Raw genomic sequence first — 26,730 nt, 5'->3', positions numbered from 1 at the left:
AAGTTTAATCAACATTTTAAGACAGATTAGTTTTTTATCTTGTACTTCAAATCCTAGTTTTGACATGTGACAGGTTAAGTTTGATGTGAATTTTTTTGCAGGTGTATTTAAAGTGAACTGTGAACTATAAACTACCTGTATAGTCAGTGATACTGTATATGGCAAGATATATTTCTTTTATGGATAAATCATATATATTAGTCTCATGACAAAACGTTCTATGAAATTATTCTTTGAACATCTTTCTTGAACAACATTCCAAAACCCCATCATTAGACTTGTCTAATCTATTAGGTTTTATTCTCTTTTTTGTTGGTTGTTGTTCTACATAGTTGTCCCAGACATCGGCAAAAATGGAATTATTTGAAGATACCAAATTATGTGGACAAAGACTATTAAATATTTTATATCTTTCTAAAAATTTGAATATTTTCTTTTTATACTAACACAAAAGTAACGTCAAGGTTGTTGACAGCTGATTACTATATAACTGAAAAAATGGAGGAAACTGTCACATAAAAGCACAAATTACTGGTGCTTTATATCACCACCTATATATTTACTTCAGAAAAAAATGGATCTTTTCCCCTATGGGAAAACATCTCTCTTCAGACAGAACTGATGATAATATTCAACCTTCTACAGAAATTAAGTGGAAGAGAATTTTGATAAGGTTTTTGTTCCATCTGCTGCCTTTAGTGGATGATGTAACCATGCATTGGTTTCTGCCATTTGCTAGAATCAAATAACTGATGAGATAAAATTATACGTATAGGATTAGTCATCTATAAAAATGTGTTATGAGACACATCCCTCCCAGATGGTCTTAATAAAGGACACAAATTGGCTAGAGCTCTTGATTCAGAGGGGAAAAATGAACAAATAGTCCTGAAATGGGATGTTTATGTGCTGCCACAGAAAATATGAACACAGAGGAGATGTGCTGTGGAAGATGGGTATGTGATGAGAACTGTTACACAGCCAACCATTTCCCATTGGATCTGAGAGGTAAGATGTTTTTTCCTCCTATATTCTTTAGCGTCACTCAATTAAAAAAAAAAAAAAAAAAAAGCACAGTGTGCTCCTACACTACTTGTGTGGTCCACACAAGAAATGAATTTAAAAAAGAAAATCAGGGTGCCAAGACTAATGACAACCCCTGCCTACCATGAGAGCTCTGAAGTGTTCATTTTGGATTAGGAGACAAATAGATTAAGCTCTGCTTTAGAAACACATGAAATGTTTTCTACACTTGGCCCTGATTTGTTATAAACATTTATTAATTCAATATTACAATATTTATAAATATAAAGAACAACTCCAGTTTCTGTTCAAAATGAAGAAAATTAAAAAGCAAGAACAAAAAAACCCAAACACAATGCACAGCTTGGATCTGAGTTTACCTTCAGCATTTGTTCGTTTTCAGCTGCGAAGAGGGAGACAGAGCCAAAGACCAACTTGAACAGCTTGAGGTACAGGTTGGAGAGCTCCACATTGGAGCCCATTTCTGGCAGGCGGTCCAGGAGATATTCCACCAGAATTGTAGCAAACAGAGCAGAGGTAGTAGGATTTGCCAAGAAGGAATTGGCAACAATCTGTCAAAACAAGAAACACATGTGACAAAAATCATTACTTCCAAAAAAAAATCCCACAACGACTCAGAGGCAAAAAATATACAAATCAATTTTCACTGCAAAGTAAAGGAGCTGTTACAGTGGAGGATTACTGGACTGAATGTCAATATTATGATATAGTATGAGTGTGTTTCATGTTTGGTAATTGCAATCATTGTTGCCTTTGTTGTGGTCATCCATTTACAATGCTTGGTGTCAGTTTATTCATCCCCTGTAAAAATAAAATACAGTGTGTGTGTGTGTGAGTTGTGAAAAAAAAAGAAAACTACCGTATGGCAATTGTATCAGTTACCTATTACTTTGTAACAAATTACCCCAAAGTGCAATGGCTTAAAACAACACACATTATTCCACAGTTAAAAAAAAAAAAAATCATTACCTCCCCAAAGCAGATTCAAGAAAAAATAATGAACTTTCTAAAATTACAAAATCAAATCTGTATCAGACACTTCAAGAAATGAATTATCCACCAAAAGAAAAAAACAAAACCGATTTGAGCACTGAGTGGAGTTCACTTGAGTACTTAATCTGTCATTTTATCATCACCATCTAGGACCAAGAGCCTACATCTAACACGTATTTAATTTCTACTATGAAAGGAAGTGGTCCAAAGCATCTTGAACTTCTGAAAATTTTTTTTTTACTACAGCCTAATAGTTCTCTAAATTTTGCTCTACGGCACTATCCTTGGTCACATCACTTAGAAAATAAAAGGAATACCAAGTATTTGACACATGTTGAAAGAACATAAGAAAAGAGTGTCATACCTGAAGAGCGTAATTTTTTGAGATTCTTTCCACCATATAAGGGACTGTAGTCTGAAAGATTTCTTTAAACGTTAATGGGTTCATCATCGTGAAGACGCCGGCAAAGTGCTCCAATACCTCCTTCTCTTCCTTCATTCTAACAGTTTGGCAGTTTGCTACTCGAATGTATGTCTGTCCATTTCCTGCTATCTGGACCTAGCACAGGAAAAAAAAACACACGGGAATTAAAACTGAATATCTCTGAATATATTCCAATACACAATCAGATCAACTGCATACTTAAAACAGAGTATTTGAATTAGATAACAAATCTCCGCCACCTCCCCCCTCCCAAATCTTTTAAAAATTCTCTATTCTCACCCTAAATTCGCAAAAAAAAAAAAAAAGACCTCAAAAAACAAAAACCTTCGTTAGGTGTTTAAAACAGTAGAAATTTAGTAAAATTAAGTATCGTTTCTATTGCATTCCCTTTACACCATCTGCCCCTCAAAATACACTGACACTTACAGGAATTCTCACCATAAATGCAACCCTATGCTACAGAACAAAAGCAAACCTCAGTATGTGAATACTCTAGACCATCCAAATAGTAATAGATTTCTGAGACCCCTTCCATCACTAGCACCTCTAATTCTAAGAGGCATTTTCCACACTCAGGAGCCTGGTTTGAGGGCACTCACTGCCTTACCTGATAAATATCTAAAGCCTGCATTGCATATTTCACAAGTTTTATGTAAATCTGAGTCTCTTTGGGCTGCAACTGCTTGTTGGGAATGAACTGAGCTTCTGGAAAAGAGATAGCACAATAAGTTAATGTGAATAAAACCCACTCTATGAAAAACATCATTTGTCAAAATGATTCAAGAGCACAATTACCACCAGGCGCTTTGCATGACGTTATGCCCCACGTGATTGTCTTGACACCACAGACCAAGGTTTTTACCAAACTCCGGCAATCCGTGACTTGGAACGTCTGCTTGTCTTCCTTGTCCTTTTCTCCTTGCTTCTCAAAGGGAGGCACGGGGGCTGGAGTCACAGGGGTGGCAGGGGTGGGGGGTGGGGGTGGGGGCGGGGCTGGGGCGGGAACTGGGGCTGGGGAAGGGGCAGGGCCGGGAGCTGCGGGGGCCGCGGGCACCCCCGGCAGAGCTGCTTCCACGGCTCCGAGTTCCGACTGAGGCTTGCACTTCTTAAAAATGGCAGAGAGTTGGTACCTCGCAATGGTGTGGAATTTGAGAACAAAAACCTGTCAGGAAGAGAAAGTGGAGGGGAGACAAAAATCATTCCTCTTCAATAGGCCAACAACCCTTCCAGAAGACAGAAAAAAACTCTCTCTGAAACCACCTACTGAAGTTGGTGCTTTTCTCCCACAGGTACTACAGCAAGTGTCACCATCTCCACTTCACCCATGGAGAAGCAGCTCAGGAGAGCTGGGTGACTGGCCTGATGAGCAGGGCCTGGATGCAACCGGGGACTGCTCCGGGATCCACACTATCTACCCCTGACCCAGGCACCCTGGGTATCTCTCCAGAGAAGTTCACAGATAACGTAGCACTTGGCTAGGCGGTGTCCCAGAAAACACCTCTCCCGATTGCTCGCCAGGAACTATGCTAAGAGCTCACGCGCTGCCTTACTCATCTCAAACAACCCTAGGAAGCAGACACTGTGACTGTCCCTGGTTAGAAGACACGCAGACCAGCAGATGGTCAAGCATCTCGCCCAAGGATCCTTGGCTAGTTGATGGGGTAGTGGGGATTTGAACCCAGGTGGTCTAAACACCCAGGACCAAGCCAGCAACTGGGTGGCCCGTGAACTGCCAGCAAAGCGCTCGTGCGAGCGGAGCGCCGCGCGGTGAAGACGCGGAGGGAGCCGGCACCTCCAGCATCCGCATCAGCACGTCCCGCCCGTTGCCGCTCTCCTGCTCGCTCTTGGCACGGATGCAGTCCACCAGGTTGAGCAGCAGCTTGCAGGACATGGTCTGGATGCTGCTGGGCAGGGACTCATCATCTATGTTCTTGGCGAAGAGCTGGACGGCGAGGGACAGGTCACTGAGGGGCAGGTGCTGACGGACGTGGTGCACCAGGTCGGCTAGCGTGCTGTAGGCGAGGGGCCTGCGGGCAGAGACCTCCGCTAGTTCGCATCTCAGCGGCCCCACCCGCCTCGGCTGTGGGCCGCCACCTCCACCACTACCTGCGCCCCAGGAACACCCCCAGTGGGACGGCTCATCTGGGGCACGCTTTATAGGGTCCCAGTTTCCCCCTTGTTACTTCCTCCCAGCTATGTGATTACAAGGCTCAAGCCTTGTCTTTTTGCTTAAATCTTTACTTTCTAAATTAAAAAGGTTAACTTTGTGCGCATCGTGTTTTTTTTTTTTTTCTCTTTTTTTTTTTTTTTCTTTTTTTTTCTTTTTGCGGTATGCGGGCCTCTCACTGTTGTGGCCTCTCCCGTTGCGGAGCACAGGCTCCGGACGCACAGGCCCAGCGGCCATGGCTCACGGGCCCAGCCGCTCCGCGGCATATGGGATCCTCCCAGACCGGGGCACGAACCCGCATCCCCTGCATCGGCAGGCGGACTCTCAACCACTGCGCCACCAGGGAGGCCCCTGCGCATCGTGTTTATACCAGCACGTCTAGTTAACCTGAGCAGAAGTAACTACCAGCTTGATCACGCACTGAACGGGTTCTGCTGCTCAAAGCTGAATAGCCTCTGTCAAATAACACCTTATATACCATATAGTTTATCGAGCCGCAACAGTAGTGTTCAGGCCACCCAGCACTTTCACTCACTGAACATCTGGACACCTGCCATGTGCCAGACACTGGGCCCAGCACCAAGGATGCCAGTGACCCCAGCAAATAGAGCTCCTGTCCTCAGGAAGCTTATTTCCAGGGCGGAGGGGAACACACGAGTAAAGAAATCAACTGTGCAAGTTGCTAAGTGCTGCAGGAGATGTGAAAAGGCACCAGGAGAAAAACTGGTGGGGGCCAGAGAAAGCCCCTCCGAGGTGACATCGGCTCTGTGACCTCAGCCAGGGACACTTCCATCTGGAGGAAACAGGCAGGTCAAGGCCCTGAGTGGGAGCTGCCTGGGGGAGCCGAGGGGCTGCAGAGGCCCGCGTGGCCGCAGCAGGTCAAGCAGAGAGAGCAGAGTCAAACCCCGTGGGGGCCGCATGCCATGGTCAAAAGTCTGGGTTTTGTCTAAGGGCGACCGACAGAAAACACTGGAGGGTTTCAATCTAACATCCATTCAGGCGGGTTCAACCCCAAGTTATAAAGAATGTCTTACTCGATATTTTACAACAGTGTTTTATATAGAAAACACAGTGAACAGTCTACACCATTTTCAGAATATTCTGCGTATTTTTCATACGATCAATCACACCTCCCTTGTTAGAACCAAAAAATGACTAATGTTGATCCATTTTGCATTGTGAAAGATGATTAAATGTTAATTCTCTCCTTTAGAAATAATAAGCATGATCACAACTATATTTATTTTATAAAATGCATAAGAAATAAAGACTAGGAGGAAACAGTTCAAAATATTAGCCACGTTAGTTGATCTCCCTATGGAGAACCAAAAAGTTTTCTCTCCTTTCTTCTTAGTAGGTTATCAAATACTCTTTTTTTAATAAAAAGGTGCATTTACTACTTAGAAAGCAAAACAACTAACACTAGTCAGATAGTTCTACCTACAATTTAAATCAAGACAACTACTCTGATTAAGCCAAGGCACAAGAAGCAACCTAAGGCGTTTCCGAAACTTTCCGCAATTCTAAATCCAATGGGAGAGGAAAGGCCCAACAGTCCACGCTCATTGAAATGCTAACGACGTGTCAGGATCCACGGTCCCTGGCACTGAATAGACCAGATATCACGGGTTCAACATCATACCTGAGAGTCTCTCGAGCAGTATATCCTGAGCCAATTAGTATGGATTCATCAAACAGCTTGTCCATGCAAGGAATGAACTCTGGAACACAAACATCCATTGCATACATCACCAACCAAACCAGGTGTGCGTAAATCACTTAACAGTACTTTCACAGGAGCCAGCCTATACCAACGAGCAATCCACGTGTCGGGCAGTGTGGGGAGCAGGAAGGCAGCACACGAGCTACTTTAGTCTAAGACGCTGGCTGTACTGGGGCACACCAGCCACGTGTCACAGAGGCGTGGTCGGGATCACATTCAGTGTCAGAGGATAAACTAAGAAACCGTAGGCCTCGTATCCTTGGAGGGGAACTCGCTCCCAATGCTTCCCGGGTGGTGCTGTCCATTGTCCTTAAAAGCTGGCATGATCCACCCAAGGGGACAGTATTCCCTAAAGGCCCCTTTATCCACTGCCCTGAAGTCGCCCTTCTTCGAGACTGTAAGGTTAGTCATTATGGAGAAATAAGGATACTTCTCTATAGGAATTACAAAGGCCTAGGACATCCTAGTGTTCTCACAGGCATGGGTCCCAAGTTAGGGGTCCTGACTCTTGGGATGAGACTGACTAGAGACTCTGTCCCTCTAATCCCCCAGGCAGAGCCACCACCAAACCTCCCCCCACTCCTCTGCAGGCTGAGGCCCTCACGGGGTGGAACAGCTGGTCCCCACTCAGGGACAACCGGCGTTTCTGAGGATGCGCACACAGGGTGGCAAACAGTAGAGCAAATAGTACATTCTTTGCCAGCAAATAGCTTCTGAGGATCAAAGATAAAAAAGACACATGCACACTGGAGAGATGCCTCCTACAGCCAGGCAGCACAGGAAGAAATACGAGAGAAGCCACAAGTAGTCCCTGAGGTCGGAGGAGGGACGTTCCCCGCTGCCCACGGCGAGGTGGCCAGGAGGAAGGAGGCACAGAGGAAAGATGCAGAGGGCTGAGACCCCACATGCCGGAGGGCCGGCTGCGGGGATGAGTGATGCGTGCAGAGAAGAAATTAAGTTGCATGGCACTGGCTTCCAGATCACCTTCAAGACCCAGAATCAGAGTTTCTAGGGAAACAGGTAAATCTGTTAAACAGTCAGGTTTTTCCAAACTACTGCTCCTCAGGATTAGCACAAATGGGTGACCGTCTGATATCATTTTGGATGCCAACAAAGGAATGTTTTCACCAACATTTGGTAGTGGATGTGTAAATTTTAAATATATGCATACATGTTTTGTATTTATAATATGGCTAACATTTAACATGATTCTTTATAGGTTTCTTTCAATGAAAACTTCTTGAGATGTCATGATGTTACCTGTTTAAGTCTGGGAACCACTATGGGCTTCAAAATAAAGTATCTTGTTTAAAAAAAAAAAAAAGCAACAGCAGTCTTTAAAAGCTGAATTCAACCAGCCTAACACGATCTAACCTTGGAGAGTAGCATCTTGGATATCTGTCAATCTTTGTAGCGTTAACAAGACTGAAACCAACCTTTGTGGCCTCAAAAGAGGGCCTGGTCATGTGTGACGGATCAGAGGTTATCTGATAACCATGAGAAGGGTTTTAAATCTGTCAGCACTGCAGCAAGGAGAAACCTCCTGCTCCAAGGCTCCCCAATGCACTTCCAAAGTCCTTATTATTCCAGTGGCAGGAATACCGAAAGTTAGTCTGACAATGGTGCTCCAGACACAACTCAGTCACTTCAGTAAACAGATTTTAAAACATCCCATTTAAAACTCTTTCATCATTTTCACAACACAGAGAAAGAAAACACTGTTTTCTTCTCACCTTTTAAAGATTGTTTCTTCTCATCTTTTAAAGATTGCTGGCTGTGAGTCAGAAAGCAAATGGCTATTTGCAATGTCAAAAGACAGGCAGTCAGAAGGGAGAGAAGTACTAAGAGATACCCAGACCGTAAACTGTGCTAAGGAAATTATCACATTAATTATGAAATTGTTGAGAAGACAAAGGGAGAACCCTGGTGGCAGGCAAAAAAGATGGGCAGACAGAGAGAGAGAGAGAGAGAGGGAGGGAGGGAGAGAAGGAAGGAGGGATGGGCAGGCAGAGAGAGGGGGAGATAGAGAGGCAGATAAAGGAGAAAAAATACACCCAAAATAGCAATAAAGAAAGGACACAAAGAGCCAAAAATACTGAGTGAGCTGCAGGCTCAGCACACAATGGACCGCCAGCAGCAGGCCCACATTCACAGACAGGCGAGTGGCCAGAGGCAAGACAGACGTACGGTTTCGCAGCTCGGTAGTGAGGATGTGCTTCGCGGCGATCAGAAGCTCCTTTCTGAGGTGCGCGGTTTCTGCTGGACAATTTGAAAGTAGCTGTAACATTCCTTTTACCATTTGCTGAGAGTACTTAGTCACCAACTCCTGTAAAAGAAAAAGGAAAACAACACAGTTATACTGATAGGCGGTCGCTAAGAAAAACCCAAGTCTTATAAACTTTTAAAAAATTCAGTAACAGTAAGCTTGGCACAAAGGACCCTCAGAAAGTAACAGGCCTAACACACAAGTACTATCCAAAAAGTCTTAGCAGTTTGTGTGCACAATGCCACCCTGGAAGGAGGGGCAGCCACATGGAGCAGTTTCTTTTACATCATGGGATCACGGAGGCCTTCTTGTATTTTCTGTATTTTCCCAACTTTCAACAGTGAATATGTATTGCTTCCCTGTCAGAGGGAAGGAGGAAGAAATAAATATTGAAGTTAAAAAACAAAACTATTTACTGAGTCGTCCCATTGATGTAAGTTGTGAATGACACCAAAGACACCTTTAATCAGCTCAGAATGAGCTCCAGTCACAACTGCCTTTTGAGGTGTTTCAGGAAGTTATTCACAATAACTCAAGCTGACTAAAATATCAAGGGGTATCTAATTCAGATTTTTTTTTTTTTTTACAAATGTTCCATTTTCTTAGTGTAAGTTATCATTATCGAGATAAACACATTAAAAAGGGAGGGGGGAGAAGGCTACAAATGTTCTCAAAGGTGGTTTAGAATAAAAACAATCTGACATCCATATTTTCATTTTTACTTTCCTGAAATAAAATCTTTTTAAAAAATGATCAATTATAATACAATTCCATTGCTCTAGAATAGATCAGGACTAAATTTATTCCATGCTTTAGAATAACCACCTCTATACAAGAGTTTTATTCAAAAAGACTGTAAGACTAATGAGAGATAAGGTATCAATTTTTTCCTTCAAGTTCTTATGATTTAAGTAAGGAGAGACCACAGCTCCAAGTGGCAAAAACAAAATTAAAACTACTCTACAGGTTCCTCAAAAAAGCCTCCAAAACCTCTGTATCAGTTTTACTTGATAATGCCATTTTTTGAAGTTCCAATCTCTCCCACATAATTTGCTATAACACACAACTTCCAATAACAGCAAAAGTCAATAAACCTCATACATCCACACAAAAATCTGTGTGCAAATATTTATATGGCTTTATTAAGCCAAAAATGAAACAGGCAAGTCTATAAAGACAGGAAATACTTTAGTGGTTGCCAGGGGCTGGTGGGTCAGAGAAGAATGGAAGTCACTGCTCATTGGTACGGTTTTCTTTTTCGGGTGAAAAAGTTGTTCTAAAATTGAATAGTGATTATGGTTGTACAAATCTGTGAATAAACTAAAAACCACCGAACTGTACACTTTAAAAGAGTGAATTTTATGGTATATGAATTATATCTTGATAAAATGCTTTAAAAAAATTGGAAATGGTCCAAATGTTCCATCAGCTGATGAATGGATAAACACCGTGATTACACCCATACAACAGAATACACCACTATGGCCTGAACTGTGTACCCCCCCAAATTTCATATGTTGAAGCCCTAACCCCCACTGTGACTGTATCTGGAGATAAGAGTCTTTAGGAGGTAATTCAGGTTGAATGAGATCATACAGGTGGAGCCCTCATCCACTAGGACTGTGGCCTTATAAAAGAAGAGAAGGAGACCTCTCTGTCCCTCTCACCACCATGGGAGGACACAGCAAGAAGGTGGCCACCTTCAACCCAGGAAGAAAGGCCTCCCCAGAAACCAAACCCTGCTGGAACCTTGATCTTGGATTTTCCAGGCTCCAGAACTGTGAGAAAATAAATTTTGGCTGTTTACACCTAGTCTATGGTATTTTGTTATGGTAGCCTGAGCAGACTAAGACAACTAACCACGAATAAAAAGTAACAAGTCACCAATAAAATAACAAGGATGAATCTCAGCATTACTGCTAAGTGAAAGAAGCCAGACTCAAAAGGTTACAAATACTGTCCACCAAGTGATTAATCTCTATGCCATTCTGGAAAAGGCAAAACTATGGAGACAGAAAACAAACCAGTGCTTGCCAGAGACTGGAGGTGGGAGGAGGAAATTGACTACAAACGTATAAAAGGAATTTTTTGGATGATGGAAATGTTCTGTATTTTGACGTACTGGTGGTTAGGTATGCATTTGTACTGTACACATTTGTCAATCAGCGAACTGTACACCTACAAAAGGTGAATTTTACTGCATGTAAATTATATCTCAGTAAACCTGACTTAAAACAAAAGTCAATGAACTTACCTGGTAAATTCTGATGATATAAGCTAAAAATGACAATGTTTTGATCTGAGCAGCAATGAAATCAGCATACAACTCCTTGTTGTAAAGCTTATGTTGCCTAATGAGATGTGAACAAAATTAACAATATTAGCTCTCAACTCTTTCGGTGATGTTACTATTAATTAAAAGCCTATAGTAATTACTAAGCCCAAAAGGTTGATTTCTACACAGCAGCAACAGTAAACACGCCTACACTTTTATGCAGTTCCGACTAACTTAAAGGCCTTAAAGGCATAAAGCAGGCAGATCTCCAGGCCGTTGGGCAGCAGCCACAATCTGAATCCCCACAGCCAAGGCGAGAATGACCTGCTGTCCCAGAAGACAGCATGAGGGCACCTATTTGACCAGTGGAAGACCCCTGCTGTGGCCACAGAGGCTGTTAGGGCTGATTCACCCTCAGCTCTTGCTCTCAAGTGACTTAGAGCCAGATAGGGCGCAAGTCAAGAGAGCAAGTGACAAAGATCTTAGGAGGAATGCTGTGAGGCTGGAGAAAAAGCTTCACTGAGAGGCTTTGAGGATGAGTGAGTCGGTGATTAAGGGTGATGGGTGAGGAAGAACGAAGAGGGTAAAGAGCTTTCTAGCCCTCGTGCTGAGAGGAACAGCAAGAACAAAGGCTTGAAGGAAGGTGAGAGAGCCTGGAATATCCCAAAGCTGTAATTGAGGACAGTAATGCCTAATGATAGTTCTAAATTTACAAGACACCAAAGACTGAGACATGTCACCCATCATCGAAATACAACTTCAGAAAGCCAAAAATACATATAAGTTTAACCAAAATTTTATCACTCCAAATTTTCTTGTCTTACAAATGACGACAGCAAGTACATTTTTACTTGGATTAAAGAACTATGGTAGTCAGCTACATCACTGACCAAAGAAATCTCACCTGGCTTGTGCAGATACCTGAATTGCAATGGTATTCATGATCAAGGGCACAAATTCAGCAACAACACTGTGGATATTCAGTTTGTAGAGCTAAAAGCAAACATCAGATTGTCATGCTTTTACACTCTGCTTATAGCAAAATAATTTGGCATACCAAAGAAACTGTGATGAGATTCATTAGTTAGCACATGTGTATCATACACATCTATTTGCCACAGAAAATTAGGTGTAAACTTTGTTGTAAAATAGGAAGCCCAAAACCCAAGAAGCTACTAAGCAATATGCATACCTGATACATTAAAACAACAATAATGGGCAATTCTGCCAACACTTTCAAAGAAAGAGATCCTCTTGGAATGATGGAATGCTGCAAGAGAGGAAAAGGAGGACTGAGGTTATCACCGTGGCACTTAAAATAGCCCTAATCAGTGTGTCACTATTGCACATCACCCCACTGAAATAAAGGGAAGGGAAAATACTGACACATCTTCATAATTATCTGTGGTGAAATAAACAAACTATTTTGAAAACAAAGTACACAGAACTGTTATTTAATATAAAGGTTTTCATATTTTACAATGTCATACCTGTAGTAAAAACCTCAGGAAAATTTGTCAAAACTTAAGAGATTCAAATCACTGGAGAAATTAAAAAAAATTTTTAATCTATTATCTTGCTTACTTGCAAGAACAACAGCAAGAAGTACAAGTTTACCTAGTTTTATTCATAGGTATTTATAAACAGGAAAAATGCTTACAATAAATGTAAGAAAAAAGTCTTAATATATAAAAACTCAAACAGGTAGGGAAAATGTCAGACTCAAAATACAAATGGGTGATAAATGGATAGGAACAGACAAGCAAAAAAAGAAACACAAAGACTGATAAACAGAAAACAAGTTTCTAATTCAGGAAGAACAAAGGAATGAAAGCTTCATTCAAAATGTAATTTCCTGTTTATCCTAGCTCAAAGTGAAACATTCTGCAAAACCATTTCAGTAAAACAAATACAGATGATAGTCTTGATTCAATCATAAAAATAGTCATAGTAAATGCTCAATACATGTTCCCTACGTGGCAAACACTATAAATCTAACACATTAGCTGCAGACAGTACCAGCGTTACCTTCGCAAAACTCCACGAGACTGATTTTTCAGATGAGAGGGAAAAATAAGGTCAGAAAAACGGCTCATGAACTTTCCTACAGTCAAAAAATGCAAGTGGTAGAGCTGTAACATCATCCCCAAACTTCTGTCCCCAGAGCCCACATCGTCAGGCACTGAACTACAAATGTATATGTAGTTTAAAGGGACTTCACTAATGTTGAAGCTAAGGAGAGAACGGAGGCCCCCTTGCCGGGTCAGCTGCTCTTTCTGGTTCTGGATTCCACCACGATGTTATCTTTGTATATTTGGTGAGCAACAGCTCACATGCATACCTGCAGAGCACAATCAGCGACACTCTCTCGCACGCGCACACACGTTTGTTTGCTTATTCTAAATCCCTCCATGTGTTTAAGAAAAAAACAAAAAACTTAAGTGGTCTAAAAAGTCAATACCTCATTTTTCCTCTACCAAGGGCAGGAGACGTGGATAAAAGCAAAGCAAAAAGCAAAACAACTGAAACGCTTACTGTTCTCGTCTCACTGTCCTCACGCTCAGGATTGACTTTCACAGCAATCGTTGTGATCATTCCAACCATTTCTGGGGGAGGGACTGTGTTCTCGGGGATCACCTGAGGGTTCTCAAAGTAGCGGTTCTACAGAAAACAAAACAGAAGTCATTTACACCTGACGTGTGGTGAAGAAATCGAACGTCCTACCCTTTTATACTGCACCAACCCCACAGTACTTGGTGTTCTCTTTTTCCAGGACTATGAAGATAACATGACAGACACACCCGCCACCTCCAACAACAGAAAACAAACTTGCCTGCCGTATTTTGTACTATTTTTTCCTGGCGGATAAAAGATGAAATGTATGTCATGTTATATTACCACCTCAGTGAGGTGGGGAGGATGTAACCCATCTCTCCAGTGATAAGAAACTAGGAGCTGATCCCTACTGAATTAACTTTCCACACAGTCTCCTAAATAGAGGTCAAGTATGGAACAGAAACAAAGTACAGAAAACATTTTAAAAGGCCAGGACCTCACTGGCATCCTTAGTTCTCAATGCAATTTGGGCTTCATGTTAAAAGAGACAGCTTCGTATGAAAAGTAGCTCTTCTTTGATCAAAATGGTAGTTGACACAATGATAACTTGATAACTCAGAATGCAACTTAAGTTTTATACACTATTAGCAGATTAAATTCCTTAAAAAGCCAAAAAGTCAATTTTACCATGTGTTAATTTAAAAAAAAAAATTTAAGCTTAAAAAAATTTGAAAATAGAAACTCTGAAACATAAACACATTTATGCACAATGACTTTTACCAAAGCATTATTTGTGACAGTAATGAATTGAAAATGGGGGAAACCAGCAATAGGGAGATGGTCAAGGTACATGCATATGACAGAAAATTATCAGTCGCTAAAAATTATGACTGCCACAGAAGGGTCTTGAAGGACGTTCCCTTCTGTAACAGTGATTCCTTCCAGTAAATGAGAGCACGGTAGGGAGGAGCCTTTCCTCCTCCACTCCACACACTTTTATATGGGTGGCACTGCTTGGAAACATTTTTTTCAATACAGGAAAAAATTTTTAAGATACAGAAAAATGCTGAAAGTATACAACACTCCCCCAAAAAGCTTCAAGAATGTGAGGGCAACCATCTCTACAAAGCACAAAGTTAAACTCAAAACAAAACATCAATGTCAATGGTTGCTTATAAGTGAAAGAATAATTATGGTTTTCCTTTTTTGCAAAATTTCTACAATAAGAATCTATTGCTTTTACGTCAAAAATACAGTATTTAATCTAAACAATGAAACCAAAAGAACTCTTTTTTTCTAAGGGCTAATTTATCAACCTAGATTTTAACCATCACTAAATATTCCCCATTGTAAAATTAGCATCCCTCCAATTATTCCTTCAACCCTTTGGAATAAGGAAGTAATAAATAAATATAAACAGTAAATTCAATAATATTGAAAACAGCATACCACTACTTTTGGAAGCTCCTTGTAAATCTGTTTCACAAAATCCAAAAAATGATGAATCTAAAAAAAAAGACAGTATTAGGAAGATATTTATAAACAGAAAATGCTTACAATAAATACGAAAAACATCAATAGTTTCCATATGTAAGAACTCACAAAACAGGCAAGAAAAGTGTCAGACTCAAGATACAAATAGGCAATGAATGTGAACACACACACACACAAAAAGACTGATAAACAGAAAACAAGCTTTCTAATTCAGGAACAGCAACGGAATGAAAATGATAACAAATGCCACTTTTTGCCTTTCAAAAAGTAATAGCACACCATGCTGGAGGGAGTGCAAGTAAGGAGACACCCCCCCCCCGCATACTATACTATACTACTAAGGGAAGCTTAAACTGCTGAAGCCTTTCTGGAAACCAATGTAACAATATGTATCAGAAGCATAAAACATTAACACCTTTGATCTGGTAATTCCACTTCTATAAACCCAGTCTACAAAATAATTTGAATTGTAAACAGATATTCAGTTTTAGTCATAAAATAAAAATTTTGAAATACCCTAAATATCCAAGAATATGAAAGAAGATTATATATCCATTAAAAATTAACTTTACAAAACATTTTTTATCATTGGGAAAACGCTTACATATAATGTGAAGGGGAACAATCAGGATATGAAATGTCATCCACAGTAGTATTGTGATTACGTAAACATACAAATACATAAGGTGGGAAAACGGAAAAGAAATCACCAAGACACTAAATATTGTTTTCAAGATGGAAGGAATTCTATTTTGTCTTTCAATTTCCAAATAATCTACAACAGGCATTTACCAAGGTTATCATCAGAAAAGACAGTATTTTAATTATGGCTAACAGACTGTTTAATGCTGACTCTGCAGATGCCAATCACTGTGCTAAGAACTTTAACTTTTTTTTTTTTTTTGCGGTACGCGGGCCTCTCACTGTTGTGGCCTCTACCGCCGCGGAGCACAGGCTCCGGACGCGCAGGCTCAGCGGCCATGGTTCACAGGCCCAGCCGCTCCACGGCATGTAGGATCTTCCCAGACCGGGGCACAAACCCGAGTCCCCTGCGTCGGCAGGCAGACTCTCAACCACTGAGCCACCAGGGAAGCCCAAGAACTTTAACTTTTATATTTAATTCTCTAAGCAATCTTTGAGGATATACTGTGATTGTCCCCATTTTACAGAAAAGGCTCCAAAAGGCTCAGAGCTTACCCACTGTCACACAGCTACTGAACTGCACACTGAGATTCAAACCCAGCTCTGACTTCAGAACCCACCTCTGAACCCTTGTATAAAAGTCACTGGAGCCCTGGGGCATCTCAGTCCTGTAAGTACCAGAACCACCCAGAGAGCCCTGCCAGTTTGGTTGGTTAACACATTTCAAATACTGAACAAATTCAGCAAAATATTCATGTACACATTCAGGAAAAAGTCACTGTTTAAACCACAAAGAATTTCCCCCAACTTAGGCGATATTTTCTATGACTGAAAGCAGCATATGTTCTGCCAACTCTAAAAGGGGGTAAAAAATTCACACAGAAGCAATGTGTCAGCACAGTTTATAAATGCTATCAAGATAAACACTTACTTCTTGGGTGATGGGTGGCCTGAACTGTTTGTGTAGTTCAATGATTATTCTTAGACAAATAAGAACATTCTCTTCATTTTCCGTCTTAAAAAAAAAGCATTTAAAAAATTATACTTCTGAAAACTCATTTTAATCTAAAGACTATTTTCTAAGCATTTTCTGCATATACACCCTCCATCAACCAACTTAGATTTGGTTTGTAGAAAATTCATAAACCCACAGAACACAGCTGTCCCAGAGAGGAAGCTTTCGCAGTCTTTGGTGGACTGTCTGAAGTACAGCCCGCCAGTAGGTCCTGTGAGAGTAACACTCAGACAAATGAGTAACTGGCAAATAAGGCAAGTCACACTACGAAGCAAGGTCTTAACGGCCCAGCAGACACGTTTCATTGTTTGAAAATATTGCCAAAAGAGCAATGAGTGAGCAGCCACCATGCACTGAGCCCTGTGCTAACACTTTACACTGTCTGCATGGGGGTGCCTTCCACATCTCACTAGGAGGAAGCGAAGGCTCGGGGCAGGAAGGAATGGGGCTGACATGACAGAGCTAATACATGGCAGAGCCAGGATCTGAACTCAACTCAGTCCCCCTACAGAGCTCATCTTTCCAAGGGGCCCAGAAACATGACAGAATTCTAAACACACCAAGACTAAGGACAACAAGGAAACAATTTCAGAGGTTAGCTTAACAGGTACCAAATGGATTAACCCCAAGAATTTGAGCAACTCTTTGACTACTATGCATCTACTGTGCCTGACACACAAACAGAGGCACAAAGCCAATGACCCCTGTACTCGGAGTCTGTTGACCACCACCCACTTTCAGATTCCCACTATGTCTAGTCAATCCCTCAGTGACTCAAAAAAAAAGATTTTCATTTAATAATCTTTCTTAGTAATCTGGTTGGCAAAGTAGGAGGAAATGGACATTAAAAAAATTTCTACTCATGTGAATCAGAACTTTAGTGAAAAAGTTGTATAATACAGGATTTTACAGTAAGAAAATCATTAAAAGTTTTGAATGTGGCTAAATAATAAAAATTCTCAAAAGTTACCTCCAGAAAGCGAAACATAACAGACAAAACATTTTTTGTATGAGGACGAAGATGTTCATTGGTTGGTATTCTATGAATTATTTCAAGAACGAGCTTCCGCAGTTGCTGTTGAAGAGAAACAGAAATGTAAATATGAAATCCTTCCAAAAGTTCCAAGGTAATTCTTTGGCATCCTACAAGTGTCACACAGCTGTACTCAGCACTGGTAACCACCATACAATAAGATGGAGCCCATTTTAGAAATGGTTCTGTAAATTATTTAAATGTAATCCAAAGCATGTACTGCAAACCAGTATTTTCAGTATTTCTACAATTGTGTACCAAATCAAGTAAGCCAAAATTTGCTTTTACACCTTATCAGTATTGCCAGGTGGAGGACACTAATGTGTGCACGTGGGGTGAATTTAAGATGAAAAGAGCAAAACACCAAGTGAACTTCATTTGCAGTCTCCCTTCATAAGCTCTGTTTAGCTCTTCTGACGTGCTCTCCAATTACCTTGGGCCTAAGGACTAATTACATCATAAGCTGTACTAAGCTTTCATGATTTTGTCTATAGAACTGACAACTAAAAAAGTAGGCCAAATAGGTAGATCTTGAACTGGTACCACATAAAAGTGCTTTGTTTAGCAATAACTTTCACTAGTACTATGGTAATTTTTAAAGTTATTTTTAAGGGATACATGCTGAAATATTTATGGAAAAAAAGTTATGACGGGACTGTTTTAAAATAATCAAGGCGAAGAGGGGGGAGGCAAAGAGTGGGTGGGGGTATAGATAAAACAAAATTGGCCAGAGTTACAAGAACTGAAAATAGTAAGATCAGAGCTGGGCAAGAGGTATGGGAAGGGTCATGAAACTGTTGCTCCCTCCTATATATACACATGAATTTGGCTATAATACATAGCATACGCACACGTCACTGGTCAGCAAATGTGAAGAATTTAAATTGTGAAAGAGATGGCTATGAGGAAATAAAACCAAGATATTTAGCTGAGGAGGCAATGGCCTTGGACAAAGTTATCCTTATATGACAAAATTTCTTTTGTTTTTAAGGGGAACCATAAGTTTTTTGAGTTGTTTTCATTCTTAAGTGCTTGCACTCCTACAGCAGGACATTTTTTTCTCATTATATTTTTGAACAGGTTACCTGAGCTGGTTTCTCCTGAAGGAACTGAACTTCTCCATCTTGAAGAAATGTAAGAAATCGAGGGATGATGTGCTCCAGGAACGTAGAATATTGAGGAGACGAAGTGACATTCTAATTATGCAAAAATAAAAGAAAACCCCATAAAGGTTTGTGTACATATTCAAATTCACATATTATAATAACCTCAAAAGGAAAAAATTGTAGCAGAGCTGATAGTAATTTTTAATACTTTCAGATGCTTTAGTGATAACATAGTTTTAAAGAAGTTAAGATGATTGCTGCTTCTGATATCCAATTAGAGAGAACTAAACGCTAAATTTACTGGTAAACCTAGAAATACTTGCACTGTGGAGAATGTTCACCTAACTAAGGGAACCGAACAATGGGGCATGACTGACTGGATGGAACCAACGGCAGAGACCACCTTCCCGAAGAAGTGATGCTGATACTAAAACCTAAAAGGCCAGCAGGAGTTAACCACGGGAGAAAGTGGGAAAGGTTCTAAGGAAAGCACATGCAAAGGCACAAAATGGCGAGAAAGGCTGAGTGTAAAAGGTACATATTGAACTTTTTTTAGTTCAATATGGCAGGGATGGGAGTATAAGAGGAAGGAATTTAAACTTTTATTATCATGAGTCTGAGAAGCTGGTGAGTCAAGGCATCTGGGCAGCTAATTGTGTCTGGAGCTCCAGACACTGATCTGGGAGGAAGATAAAGACACGGGGTTGTCTATTACCTGAGGAGTCTATAAAGAAGGAAATACAGGCAAAACCCAGAAAAGAGTGTGCTGCCACAGGAGCAAAGAAAGAACCGCCATTCTTGGGATGCGCACCTGAGCACTGGTCTCCCACGGCCAACCCGGAGCTCAATTCCAGGGGCCCCGTGCCCACAGCACGCTGTGTGTGAAGAGGCACCCCTAGGAGCCAGGCAGCACCTCACCAGCCCCTCCCCAAGCAGACTGTGAATCCACTGGGGACAAGAACTGTATTTGTCACCTCACAACCCCAAAGTGTAAGACTTTTTACGAAACCCCACATTCAAGGATTGAAGGAAAAGAGGGGTAAGAGTCATGATGGAACATTATCAGGGTTATCAAGAAATCAAGCTCATATGCACGTCAGCCCATACCATCCAGATTCCACAGCCTTCAAAACATCTAAGTTTCAAATTTCTCCCATAGGAAAGATTCAACAAGTTGCCCAGTTATTCTGCCAGTATTTCAACTTAGCCCCTGGCTTTTTGATTCATACGAATGCTTCCTGTGATTTCTAACTTCAACATTTCTTTATTTTCTGTCCTGGGAAATGGCCCATGTGATATTTACTTAGCCTGGAATCTTATCCCTAAGTGGTTAATGAAATGAATTTCTAAGATTCCTTAAACCACTGGGAATTCTTAATTTCACTTAAATATTTTGTTCTGGGATAACAGTGGTGGTAATTTAGAATTACCTACCAGTGGTCATTCTAGTATTTCATTCTTCTAAGGACTCAGTCATCTGAATTTCATTTAAGGTAAATGCCTATCAGATTTCAAAAGGCACTATTTGGAAAAGCCCCAAGTGTACTACTTTGCTAACTTTTAATTCTGTTAATTTAATCAATGCATCTGAGACCAAAGCCAGGAACTAACTTGCTAACTGCCAGACCCTAAACAGGAGAGTAAGGGTTGAGACACTTAAATGAAAGAGCCCCATGCCCACACTCGAAGATCACAGGCAGCTCCTCGATTTCAGCCTCTCAAATAAACTTTAAGGGCTGTGGCTCTCTCCTAGCAGTTCTTCCAATAAAATGCAGAATGCAGGCCTTTCCTGTTCTACCGCCCACCTCTTTTTTTTTAGCTTTATTTATTTATTTTTTTAACAGTTTGCACTAACAGCTTGGGTGGAAGAGAAAGCTCTTTAGCTCAATCTCTAAATATCTCAGGATTTTTTTCCACCTCAGTTCAAGGCAACAAATCCTGGAAAACATCTATTTAAAACAAAACAAAAAAACCAAAAAATTCCCTCAGCAAACAAAAATACCATCCATTACTATGGAGAGTAGGGTATCTAATTCGATCCCATGAACAGAGTTTTAATTTAATTATTTAATTTAATTATTTAATGTTTAGTGATTCAAATGACCATGACAGAGGCTAGGAAACATTTTATCTATTGTTCTTAATCATATTAACTCTGAGAAAGGTTTTATCATAGCCACATTAAAAGAAAAGTGAGTTTCTCTTTGGCCTATGAGACTAACTGGCACCAGACTAACCATAAAGTAGGACAAAATATGAGCGAACAGTTTCAGGTGCTGGACCAGAGGCAGTGCAAGACCACGATCTCCAGAAGAAGGGGAACTCACCAACTGCGCCCCACCTCGGCTCTCTGCCTGGGTACGGTTTCCCAACCGGGGTCAGCAGGCTGGAGCCCAAGGAAAGCATGATGGTCCTGCTGAGCTGAGGCGCAAACACCAGAGTTTGCAACAGCTGAAGTGGCCGGAATCTGCAGGGCAAAGCCCCAGAGAAAAAGGAACTACAGAAGGGGGTGTGGATGGTCTCCTGTGAGTCCTTGACTGAGGACTGGGCTGTACTTATAGGTAAGGGAAGGTAAGACCACCTGAGGCTTACCAGGGAGTGGGCACTTGAGGACTGAGAAATGAAGAAAGACATCAGAGGTTTAGCAATGTCAGAGGATGTTGGGGGTCCAGCCTCGACACAGTGCAAAGACCTTAACACCTTGATAACACCTCATACATTCAGCTGAGGAAGGACCATGCCCGAGTAAGGCCTAGTTTAGCCCCATCCCAACAAAATCTAAAATCAACCTCTTATGAGACCCACAGAAAGATGGGGTTTGGAGGTTGAATCCTACAAAGTCAGAGGGACTTGGGAAACCCCTTGGGATTCCCAGAGATCCTCTCTACCATGGCATAAAACCAAGCCTACACAAGTTCAGTGAGATCAGCCAGCACCTGAACTGCTGACTATAGTGAAAATATCAACACTCTTCCAAGGGAGATAACAGAATCTAGGGTCCCTACATTTCACACACAATGTCTGGTGTACAATCAGGAACTACCAGACATGCAAGGAAGCCAGATAACATGACCTGTAGTCAATAAAAATCAACTTTTATAGAGGATTGTATTTAGCAAAGACTTCAAAGCAGTTATTATAAATACATTCAAAGAGTAAAAGGAAAACATGGTCTCAATAAATGAAAATGGGGAATCTCTAGAGAGAAGTTACATCTAAAGAAGAACCAAATGGAAATTCTAGAACTGAAAGTACAATAACCAGAATTTTAAAACAAAAATACAAATAAACTGAAATTTAAAAATAACATCCCAGCAGACACGGAGATGACAGAAAAATAGTGAATCTGAAGGCAGATCAGAGAACAAAGAGAAAAAAGACTGAAGAAAAATGAACAGAATCTGAGGGACCTATGGGTCAATATAAAATTGTAGAATGTAAGAGCCAGAAGAGAGAAACTGTTTGATCAAAGTTGCAGAAGTTGTAACCAGGAGAGCCAAAACTGCCAGCCAGCTCTCATTCCCATACCATCCATTACCTAACATAACAAATCCACAACAAAAGTTTGAGTGTATCCTGAAAGCATATGCCTAAAAGGGCTACCATAGTTGAAAATGAAAAAAAGGTCAAGGGGATTCCCTGGTGGCGCAGTGGTTAAGGATCCACCTGCCAATGCAGGGGACATGGGTTCGAGCCCTGGTCCGGGAAGATCCCACATGTTGCAGAGCAGCTAAGCCCACGCGTCACAACTACTGAGCCTGCGCTCTAGAGGCCACGAGCCACAACTACTGAAGCCCGTGCACCTAGAGCCCGTGCTCCGCAACAAGAGAAGCCACCGCAACAAGAAGCCTGCACACCGCAATAAAGAGTAGCCCCTGCTCGCCACAACTAGAGAAAGCCCGCATGCAGCAATGAAGACCCAACGCAGCCACAAATAAATAAATTAAAATAAATTAATTAAAAAAGAAAAGAAAAGAAAAAAAGGTCAAATAACCAAAACAAAAGCAATATTCCTCAACACTGTTCGGGAGTCACTATCACTAGTGTGAAGAAGCTGGACAACACTACAAATTTCAATTTTGAAATACAACAAATTACATTAACAAAGATAATTTTTAAGTTACTAGTAAAAAGACTGACAGGGACGCTGTAGGAGAGCACATGTGAATACTTATCTCAAAATGAAAAGCTCATACCTCAAAATTTAAAGCTTTATAAAATATAATATAAAATATAAAGCTCATACCTCAAAATTTTCACTAACTTCTTGCATCATTTTTAACTTTGTTTCATCAGCTGTAAACGGCAAAACAAACCATCAGATTACTTGAAATTATGTTAAGGATGTTCCTAAAATTACTGGATTTAATAATTTAAGAGAAGCAATCAGATCTTATCAGTTTGACTGTCATGGTCTAAAAGCAGGCACATAACTAGTTCCCTACAACCAGTCACACTCACTCGTACTCCCAAACATACATGTGCACGCACAGACAAGGACACAGATACACACATACGCGCACCCACACGCGTGCCTCTTTGGGGCTCCAGCCAGAAATGCTCATCACTTTGCTTCTCCACGAGGTAGAGAAAGGGGAAATTAAGATAAAAGTTAATGTTACTACTTATCTCAATGTGCACATCATTTGAACTGAGATGGAGTCACATCGACACATTTCTTAATGACGAAAAGCATCAACTCACGTGTATTTACATCCGTGAGAGCTGCCACAAACTGAAGGTATTTTTTCATCAGAGTGGTTTGGTCAACCACCGTAGCCCCTTGTGTTGCAACAAACGCCATTTTTCTTTTGGGCTAGTTTGTTTCTCAAGAGAAAAGTATTATAACCATGAGTTTGCCCAGCCTACAAAAAGAAGCATGTGATTAGCCAACTTACTGAGGGCACAGGCTCATGATCGCTAGGAAAATCTTACCTAAATGCCTGTGTTAATCTAAATAGTCTTCCATTAATTCAGAAAACAACACTACTCCCTCTGCTTTTTTGAAAATAAAAGTTACTTAAGTCCATACTGTCTATTAATTTCTAAACATGATTTTTATACACAGATGCTTTTCTTTCCTATGGTATGTCCATCTTTTCCTAGGCTAGGGCCAGCAAACTCTCTGTAAAGAGCCAGAGAGTAAATATTTCAGGCTCTGTGGTCTGTCCCAACTCCTGAGCTCTGCTGGAGGCACAAAATAGCCACAGACAACTTGTAAGAGAACGACCATGGCTGTAATCCATAAATCTTTATTTACAGACACTGAAATTTGAATTTCACTTGAGTTGTATCATGAAACATTATTCCTCTTTTGATTTTTTTCCCCCAACCGTTAAAAAAATGTAAAAACCATTCTTAGTTTTCGTGCTGTATAAAAACAGCCACCAGGCTGGATTTGGTCTGCTGACTGTAGTTGGACCACCTGTGCATTAGGTGATGGGTTCTCAAACTTCACTGTGCACTAAAATCATCAGGTGCCAAAGGTGGACTCCCAAGCACCACCCAGAGACCTCGGTTCAGGGAGGCGTCCAGGAAGCTGTAAATTTTGCTTGCATCTGACATACAAGAGCTAAATGCTTCAAAAAGCACCTTAGTGAGTTGGAAACAGGTGTGGATGATCATCACACTTCGAGAACTGCAGCTCCAGGCTGAAAAACAGGAGACTTGGTCTCTATTTTAAGAGCCCTCTTAAGAGAACCTAGTGAAATTGCTCTTACCCATCCTCCCCGCGAATGTAAGTCACATTTCACTCTACATTAAGGAGCAGTTTCATGACTTGATTTTCTTCTCTCAACAAACACACCATTAACTCTTCTGCAGGCCTTTCAACGGCCCTGCCTACCAGATACGCTCCCTTGCAGCTCACACTCCTGCCCCAAGCGATGGGGACACCCTGACGCCACAGATCCTCTTCCGCCCGCCCTCTCGAGACACCAAAAGCAGAGAGGGTGCCTGCCGCTGTTCCCGCGCAGCCCGCCGGCTCCGGGGGCAGGAAAAGTCACTAACGAAACCAGCCGAAGGGATTCTGTCAGCCCCGCTGGATGACCCGACTTCTGCTTCCTCTTCACCTCCCATCCCCGAGACCCAAGACTCAGGGTCACGGCCACTCCCTACTTAAGAAACTTCGGGTGGGTCGTGCCCAAACTTTTTAAAGGCTTGGATCCACTTCTTCACCGAAGGCGTCAACCCCCCATTTTCCGAGACCCCGAGAGGCCAGGCTCCGCTCTCCGCTGGGCCGGGGGGGCTGGGGGCCCCGAGGGAAGACGTCCCATCCCGCCTCCAAGCTGGAGAGCAGCTCCAAGACCCCAGAGGCCAAGGGCCCGGGCCTGGCTTCGGTCCCGCCCCCGCGTCCCGGCCCAGGTTGTGGAGGCCGGAGCCGGTGCCCCGCCCGCTCCCGGCAAACGGCGCCGCCGCGCCGCCCCGCCGCGCCAGGCCTGAGGCGGCGCCGCCGGGCCAAAGGGGGCGCTGTCGACGCCGCTACCTTCGCTCTGCGCGCCGGGCCAGGCGAGCCAGGTGCCTGCGTGGAGGCCGAGAGGGGCCCGGGCAACAGGAGGAGCCTCCGCGGGGACGGGGCCCCAACCCCACGCTCTATCTCCCCGGCCTCAAACAGCCCTCGGCTTCCCTCCTTTTGTCACCCTCTCCGGACACCCAGCGCCCGCCTCCTGGGCCGGGCTACGGCGGGCGCCGAGGGCCAATTCCCGCGCCACTAGCCTTCCGCCTCCCGGAGCTCCCCGGCCAGCCCAGGCAGCATCGGCGGCGGTTTGAGGGCCGCCGCCGGCCCCCGCCACCCGGACTGGGCCCCGATGGAGGGGCGGAGGGACCCCGGGTTGCTCGGATCCTCTCTCCATCGCTATGCGCCTCCCTCCATCGCTCCGCGGACCGCGGCGCCGCAGAGGCCTCCCCACGCCCGGGCCCCGCTGCACCAGTTGGGGCCGCCGCGCGCGCCTCCCGGGGCCGTTCCGCCGCAGTCCCGCCGCCGTCCCGCGCCTGCCCACACTTACACCGACATCGGCGGCCGGCTTCCTGCAGCCCCGGCCCGCGACCCCACCTAAGCCCTCTCAGCCGCCGCCGCTGTCGCGCCGCAGCACGCAGTCCCGCCCCCGCTTAAAGCGGCCGCGCCCGCCGCCGGAGGAATAGGCCCCGGCGCACCGCCTCCAAGTGGGTGCGGCCTGGGCGGGCGGCAGGAGCAGAGAGAGGCGTCACGCCCGGGTGCGCCTGCCCGGCCCTTTAAACCTCTGTCTGCGTGGGCGGGGCCGCAGGCCGGGAGGGAGGGGCAGGCAGTGACAAGCGTCTTTGGTTCGGCTCTTTCTGCCCTAAGTATCCTCGCAGAAGCCAGGAGGCTGGGGAGGGACGCTTGGGGGCTGCTGAGGGGCGGTGGGCACCCGCGGGGCTTCCTTAGCAGACGGCGGACGGGCCCGGGAAGAGGCCACCCCTGAACTGAACGTGGCATGCTGGGCGGGGTTTTCTCCTCAGCTTGAGCCCTGGGGTCCTTCTTAGCCCGGGGAGGGGGAGGAGGTAAGGGAGGGTCTTTGGGAAGGCGAAGGCTGCAGACAGACAGAGACCCTGTAAGCAAAGGAGAGCCCAGGTGTTCTGCCTGGAAGAGGCCGGCCAGTCATTTGTTGCAGCTGCATCACTCCGAGGCTAGACCGCAGTGGACCGCTTTTCAGCTGCTACGCGACGGGGCCGATGCCTTGGGTCGGAGCAATGATGAGAGGGAGGGGAAAGTGGGGCCCGGATGCCCAAATGAGGTGATGGCTGGACCAGGAGGCCCTGGAAGAGAAAAGTACTGTCAGGCCTCACCTGCAGACTCCATCTATGAGACTGGTTGAATGATGAGCTGTTCCTGGAAACACGTGGTGATCATGGTAAATGGACAGAGCATGAAAGTGATAACCTGACCTACCTCCAGCCCCTCCAGGACTGGCTCCACCTCCTGCCTCTTCCTGACAGTACTTCCCCCCTGCTCGC

At 43.2% G+C, this 26,730-nt stretch overlaps 1 protein-coding gene across 11 annotated transcripts in view; it reads right to left on the bottom strand.

Annotated features, from left to right (window-relative positions):
- Positions 1-25,904, bottom strand: part of TRRAP (transformation/transcription domain associated protein) — a 111,858-nt gene extending 85,954 nt beyond the window's left edge. For 4 of the 11 annotated variants that reach the window (XM_082643774.1, XM_082643775.1, XM_082643767.1 and 1 more), the window contains exons 1-19: positions 25,764-25,897; positions 24,352-24,410; positions 23,464-23,624; positions 23,006-23,055; positions 18,739-18,849; positions 17,591-17,695; positions 16,537-16,620; positions 14,919-14,975; positions 13,449-13,574; positions 12,106-12,183; positions 11,818-11,906; positions 10,893-10,989; positions 8,560-8,698; positions 6,292-6,370; positions 4,275-4,509; positions 3,278-3,644; positions 3,090-3,187; positions 2,402-2,596; positions 1,404-1,595 (exon numbers count right to left, since the gene is read on the bottom strand). In XM_082643774.1, the coding sequence (XP_082499900.1) occupies positions 1,404-1,595; positions 2,402-2,596; positions 3,090-3,187; positions 3,278-3,644; positions 4,275-4,509; positions 6,292-6,370; positions 8,560-8,698; positions 10,893-10,989; positions 11,818-11,906; positions 12,106-12,183; positions 13,449-13,574; positions 14,919-14,975; positions 16,537-16,620; positions 17,591-17,695; positions 18,739-18,849; positions 23,006-23,055; positions 23,464-23,563 (2,202 nt within the window). In that variant the 5' untranslated portion in view covers positions 23,564-23,624; positions 24,352-24,410; positions 25,764-25,897. Of the gene's footprint in view, positions 1-1,403; positions 1,596-2,401; positions 2,597-3,089; positions 3,188-3,277; positions 3,645-4,274; positions 4,510-6,291; positions 6,371-8,559; positions 8,699-10,892; positions 10,990-11,817; positions 11,907-12,105; positions 12,184-13,448; positions 13,575-14,918; positions 14,976-16,536; positions 16,621-17,590; positions 17,696-18,738; positions 18,850-23,005; positions 23,056-23,463; positions 23,625-24,351; positions 24,411-24,604; positions 24,619-25,243; positions 25,596-25,763 lie in introns of those variants that run through there. The other 7 variants (XM_082643766.1, XM_082643773.1, XM_082643776.1 and 4 more) reach the window with 6 other exon arrangements.
- Positions 25,905-26,730: the final 826 nt, after the last annotated feature.

This window comes from Mesoplodon mirus (assembly GCF_964341445.2).
Source record: "Mesoplodon mirus genome assembly, chromosome: 15".
Lineage (NCBI taxonomy): Eukaryota > Metazoa > Chordata > Mammalia > Artiodactyla > Ziphiidae > Mesoplodon > Mesoplodon mirus.
The sequence above is the reverse complement of the archived record's forward strand: the minus strand, read 5'-3'. Positions and strand labels throughout refer to the sequence as shown.